The sequence below is a fragment of the Piliocolobus tephrosceles genome, chromosome X (genome assembly GCF_002776525.5).
Source record: "Piliocolobus tephrosceles isolate RC106 chromosome X, ASM277652v3, whole genome shotgun sequence".
Classification (NCBI taxonomy): domain Eukaryota; kingdom Metazoa; phylum Chordata; class Mammalia; order Primates; family Cercopithecidae; genus Piliocolobus; species Piliocolobus tephrosceles.
The window spans coordinates 951,716-957,715 of record NC_045455.1 but is presented as its reverse complement, the minus strand read 5'-3'; the positions used below and the strand labels follow the sequence as shown (position 1 = coordinate 957,715).

Sequence of the window (6,000 nt, the reverse complement as noted above, 5' to 3'; positions counted from 1 at the left end):
TATTATTGGCTGGGCGCGGTGGCTCAAGCCTGTAATCCCAGCACTTTGGAAGGCCGAGACGGGCAGATCACGAGGTCAGGAGATTGAGACCATCCTGGCTAACACGGTGAAAAAACCCCGTCTCTACTAAAAAAATATGAAAAACTAGCCAGGCGAGGTGGCGGGCGCCTGTAGTCCCAGCTACCCGGGAGGCTGAGGCAGGAGAATGGCGTGAACCCGGGAGGCGGAGCTTGCAGTGAGCTGAGATCTGGCCACTGCACTCTAGCCTGGGCGACAGACCGAGACTCCGTCCCAAAAAAAAAAAAAAATTATTATTATTATTTTTAGAGACAGGGTCTCACTCTGTTACCCAGGCTGGAGTGCAGTGGTGCAGTCATAACTCACTGCAGCCTCAAACTCCTGGGCTCAAGTGATCCTCCTGCCTTGGCCTCCCCGGTAGCTGGGACTATAGGCATGCACCACCACATCCAACTAACTTCTAAAAATTTTTTTGTAGAGCCAGGATCTCGCTATGTTGCCTAGGCTGGTCTCAAACCCCTGGCCTCAAGCAATCCTCCCACCTCAGCCTCCCAAAGTACTGGAATTACTTGTGTGAACCACCATGTCCAACACTAAACTCTTAATTTGTAAACATAGTTTATACCATGACTGTCGTACAAACTACAAACATTGTTTATAGAATAGAATCAATGATACCACCTCCCATCTACCACAAGAGGCTAAAAACCCGAATGTGAGCATCAGTACAACAAGAATCCTGGTTGAGGTGTGTGTGGGCAATGGGTGGTGAGGACATACTTTGCCCATCTCTGGGATGGGGAGGAAGTCTGAGGGTCAGCCTTGGCCTGTGCTTTGGAGAATGAGCAAGGGTGGTCAGGCAGCTAAGAAAGAAAGAGTAGAAGGAAGGAAGCAGTAAGTTCAAAGCCGAGTATCTCCTGCCAGTGATGGCTAGGACAGCAGCATGACCAGAAGAAGCCCATGTGGGGACTGGGCGGGTGGGGAGGGGTGGAGCTGATGAGGGCCCAGGAGAGTTTCCAGCTGAGATGGTTGTTTTGAAGAGAAGATCCCTGTGGCAGGGTAGAGAGTCACAGAAGTGGAGACCTAAGCCTTTCTAAGCGCTGGCTACCTGCCTGGCACTGCCCCAAGGGCTTCACAGGCAGGAGCCAATAGCATTTGATCCCCATTTTACAGTTAAGGAAGGAAAGGCACAGAGACATGAAGCTCTTTGCCCAGGGTCACACAGCTAGCAAGTAGTAGGGCCAAGATTCAAACCCCGGCAGCTGCCTTGAGCCCACAAGTCTGGCCATTGCGCCTTCCTGCCCCAGCTGTGGTGAAGTGCACAGGAGACCTGGTGTGCAGCAGGCCTGGGAGCCACAGGATGCCTGTGGCGGTGTAGTGGGCGGTCAAGGGAGGTGCATGTCTCCACCACTGAGGTGATTCCTAGGGCCCTCTGCACACCTCTGTGGCACCCACCACTGCGGCTGCTGCCACCACTGCCACCATAATTAATATTATTAATATTACTGCCACCACCAACACCCCCCTACCACTGTTTCTACTGCCACCACTATCCGCCCACCATTACTGCTGCTGTCACCGCCACCACCTGCCCACCACTGTATTACTGCTGCTGCCACCACCAGCACCACTCCTGCCCTGAGGTGCCAATTCAGGATTTCTGGCTGGAGCCCAACATCTGTATATTTGGCCCCTCCTTAATGGAGTACTTGGCCACTGGGGGCAGCAGGAGTGTTGAAGCAAAGCACAGAACCCCCAACATGGGTTTTGTGGACAGTCACTGGCAGCTGAAACATCTTCATAACCTTCCTCAGGCCGTGAGCTGAGGACTGCGATGAACTCTGAAAGCCATGTCACCTTCTCTTGGGAAAACAGCAAACATTTGGTAGGAGAGCTCCCAGGGCTTGGAGAATGGAAGCTGCTGGGAACGTGCTCCACAGAGGACATTGGGAAGAGAGTGTACCCTGAGGGCTGTTGCAGATGGTGGCGGGCAGGGCAGGTGGGGCAGGCAGGGTCGTGGTGCCTGACTGAGCATCTCTGGTCACTCACCAGGAAGGTGGCAAGAACCCCGGGCTTCCGCCAGCAGATTGCGTGATACCAATTTTGTTGTCAGTGGCATGCTTGGCCTAGCAGTATCTCCAGGGACATGGAGCAGACAAGGCACGCTAGACTGGCCGAAAAACAGAAGTTTTTAAAAAGAAATTCTTGGCACCTAGATGTAGAGAGTTAGCAACTTCACATTTTTTGGATGATACTGAGTAGCATAGCTGGAGATAATACCCATAACTTCGAAAAAGCGAAACTAAAATGTATTGTTTCTTACTGTCTGTACAGGGATATGGGATTAGAACTGTTTAGAACCCATATTATTAGTGATAAAATGGTTCAAAGTAAAACCATTGATGGAATCCTGCTGCTGATCGAGCGCGAGAGGAGCGGCGAGGCCGTGGACCGGAGCCTGCTGCGGAGCCTGTTGGGCATGCTGTCTGACCTACAGGTGAGTGCTGCCTGTGCAGAAGGTACCCGGGTACCTGCCCAGCTACTTGCACCAGAATAAATGGTTGTACCAAAGATGTTAAACAATGAAATCATAAAAGCGTTTGTTGAAGATAGAAGAGTCTAAAAATCCCTGGGAGGGAATGGCTCTCAAGCTAACACCACACCAGGTGCCACAAAAGGGAAGATGGATCAATATCACTACGTAAAATGCGCCTTTTTCATGGAAAATATACCACAAACAGAGACAAAACCAGATGACATGCTCGGGGAAAATGTTAGCAACACACACAAAAGACAAAGGGCGAAGTTCTTTAGTGCAATATGACCCCACGGCACCGTAGGAAAAGAACAGAAGAGGGTCTGGCTGGCCGTTTTGGGAAGGACAGTGCAGCTGGCCGGCTGGGTGGCCACAGGCAGCTCCAAGTTCAGGTCCTGGCAGCCTGCCCCGTCAGAAACTGGGATTTGTTAGCCCTTGAAAAGATAGTTTCCTTTACTGAAATTGGTCAGTGACTCTGCTCATTTCTTAGGTGTATAAAGACTCATTTGAACTGAAATTTTTGGAAGAGACTAACTGCTTATATGCTGCCGAAGGCCAAAGGTTAATGCAGGAAAGAGAGGTGAGATGATGGGATGTTCCCGAATCCCCTGGCTTCGTTTCTGCAGATGAGCATCTGGGAGGACTTTCCTCGTGTTTGCCTTTTCACACACACGCAAATGTTTCATTGAAAATCTTCTGAAAGCCGCAGTCTTGCCAGAATCCCCAGTAATGAGCTTCATTCTTAGTATACTAAGAATTTAGTTTATGTGGCCGGGCGCGGTGGCTCAAGCCTGTAATCCCAGCACTTTGTGAGGTCGAGACGGGCGGATCACGAGGTCAGGAGATCGAGACCATCCTGGCTAACACGGTGAAACCCCGTCTCTACTAAAATACAAAAAACTAGCCGGGCGAGATGGCAGGCGCCTGTAGTCCCAGCTACTCGGGAGGCTGAGGCAGGAGAATGGCGTGAACCCGGGAGACGGAGCTTGCAGTGAGCTGAGATCCGGCCACTGCACGCCAGCTTGGGTGACAGAGCGAGACTCCGTCTCAAAAAAAAAAAAAAAAAAAAAAGAATTTAGTTTATGTTAACTTAGAAACTATTGCACTCCCCCTACAAGTAAAAATCTGTCAGATCGTTTCTGAAATAAGTAAAATAACTCAAATTTAAGCAAAATGATAAAAACATACACCTTAAAAATGAAAAATAAATACAAATGATAAAATTTTTTATTTGCGTGAAGCTCTGCAAAAAACGTTCCCAAAAAAGCCATGTGAAAAAACATATAGTAGTAATAGGAACCCAAAAAACTTAACCACTTTTCCGGATACCAGAGCAAAATCATAAAGGAACCTACCCCGTAGACTGTCACCCAAATGTCACGTGCTCCTGCCGAGAATTGGCCCTGGCCATTGGTTCCTTCATTCTGGCTTTGGAGAGGAAGTTTCATGTCAGATACTGAGCCTGGCTGCAGCTACCCCGGTGGAGCCTCAGGCCTCTCCTCACTGTCTTGGGAAACATGAGTGTACTTTGAGGTCTTCTGCCACCATGTTGTTTGGTGTCCCCAGATGAACAGCCAGCTTGTTGACTTGCTTTTGCTGACCCATCTGTGCGGAGCAGGGTGGCCATTTAGCACCTCACCCTCCTGCCAAGTGCTTCTCAGCTCCCTGTGGGCCCTGGGGATGGGAGGAGGGTGTGCACAGACCCCAAAACTTAGTGGTGAGCAGGGACGAAAGAGAAGTGCAGCCTGGGCCCTGTTCTAGGATGGATGTTAATCTCAGGATCCTTTCTCCATGTCCCCCCAACACACTTGCATCCTACCTCTCCCTCCCTGTTAATCTGTGTTGATATTTGGCTTGAATACATACTCTGCTTTTTAAAAAATTACGTATAAGGAAAATAAAATTTCAATCTCTTGGATAATGATCTGTGTTAATATTTGGCTTGAATACATATTCTGCTTTTTTAAAACATTACGTATAAAGAAAATAAAATTTCAATCTCTTGGATGATGTCGACAGTCTTTTTGTTACTGATAACGTTTGTTTTGTTTGGAAGGTTCCAGAATATCTCAACCATGTAAGTAAACGTTTAGAGGAAGAAGGAGACAGAGTGATCACTTACTTGGACCACGGCACACAGTAAGTACCGATTGCTCACCGAGCATTCGTGTCTTCACCACGGCTGGAGGGTTTTCCTGGCTGGTTGTTGAAATAAAGGGTGTCTTTGTCAGTTCATTCAGTGCTAAGAGTATTTTTGCACCTAGCATATTTTACTTTGTTATTTGTCCTTATTTGGCATTTACAAATTACAGTTTTTACCTAGTGCCTTGTCATGAATTATTGTCTAAAGGGAGTAAATCTTGCTGAGATACTTGGCATCTTTGAGTTTTGAGATGGGCTATTTATGTTAATGGAGTATCACTGAATATTAGGCTATTTTGATTGTGCACTCTGTTATACATTTTATATCGCTTTAATTTTATTTATGGTGCTGTCACACAATTTTCTCTTTTCTTCTAATGTTTTTTCCTGCAAACCTGAGGTTGATGAGTAGCTAGGGAGACAAAAAGGTTGAGATGATGTGAGTGTGCGTGTCAGGCACAGAACAGGGGCAGAGGGGACAGCAAGGGAGAGAAATGAAAATGATGCGGTGTGCAGCCGGGCACGGTGGCCCACGCCTGTAATCCCAGCACTTTGGGAGGCTGAGCTGTGTGGATCACGAGGTCAGGAGATCGAGATCATCCTGGCTAACCCGGTGAAACCCCGTCTCTAGTAAAAATACAAAAAATTAGCCGGGCATGGTGGCAGGGGCCTGTAGTCCCAGCTACACAGGAGGCTGAGGCAGGAGAATGGCGTGAATCCAGGAGGCGGAGCTTGCAGTGAGCCCTGATCGCACCACTGCACTCCAGCCTGGGCGACAGAGCGAGACTCCATCTCAAAAAAAGAAAAAGAAAATGACACAGTGTGCAGAACTGGGCCCCAGTAGGGAATGATAAAATGTACAGATGTGCAGAACAGGGCTTGGTAGGACTCAGCAGAGAAAACAGGAAGGGAGATGAAAATGATACAGTGCAGACTGGACTCAGCAAGGTAAGGAAAGGGGCAGGCCGGATGAAGGAAGGGGACAGGATTGTGACAGAATCCAGCACGAAACAGCGCGCAGGAGAGGAGATGTGGTCACTCAGACGTGTGGAGTTGGAGGAGGCTGTGGGAAATCCAAAATCTCGAGCCAGACAGGGCGACTCAGGGGCCATGTTGTGCTTTCATCCAACGTGGAGCAGAAAAGCAGCCCCCAGGAGACGAGGAAGCAGCAGCCAGGGAGATAGTGGAGAGAGCGGCAGCCACAGCGAAGCCCCACAGCCAGGGTGTGCAGGTCACACACAACCTCCCTGAGCCATTTCTGCTCGTGTGGGAAGCAGGAGGCGGAATGTCGGCTCTACCCTTCT

At 49.0% G+C, this 6,000-nt stretch overlaps 1 protein-coding gene across 3 annotated transcripts in view; it reads left to right on the top strand.

The window, feature by feature from the left end:
- The window catches only part of CUL4A (cullin 4A), a 58,371-nt gene that overhangs the window by 22,839 nt on the left and 29,532 nt on the right, over nucleotides 1-6,000 (top strand). For all 3 annotated transcript variants that reach the window (XM_026447157.2, XM_026447158.2, XM_026447159.2), the window contains 3 exons: nucleotides 2,353-2,515; nucleotides 3,045-3,134; nucleotides 4,611-4,693. In XM_026447157.2, the coding sequence (XP_026302942.1) occupies nucleotides 2,353-2,515; nucleotides 3,045-3,134; nucleotides 4,611-4,693 (336 nt within the window). The remainder of the gene's footprint in view (nucleotides 1-2,352; nucleotides 2,516-3,044; nucleotides 3,135-4,610; nucleotides 4,694-6,000) is intronic.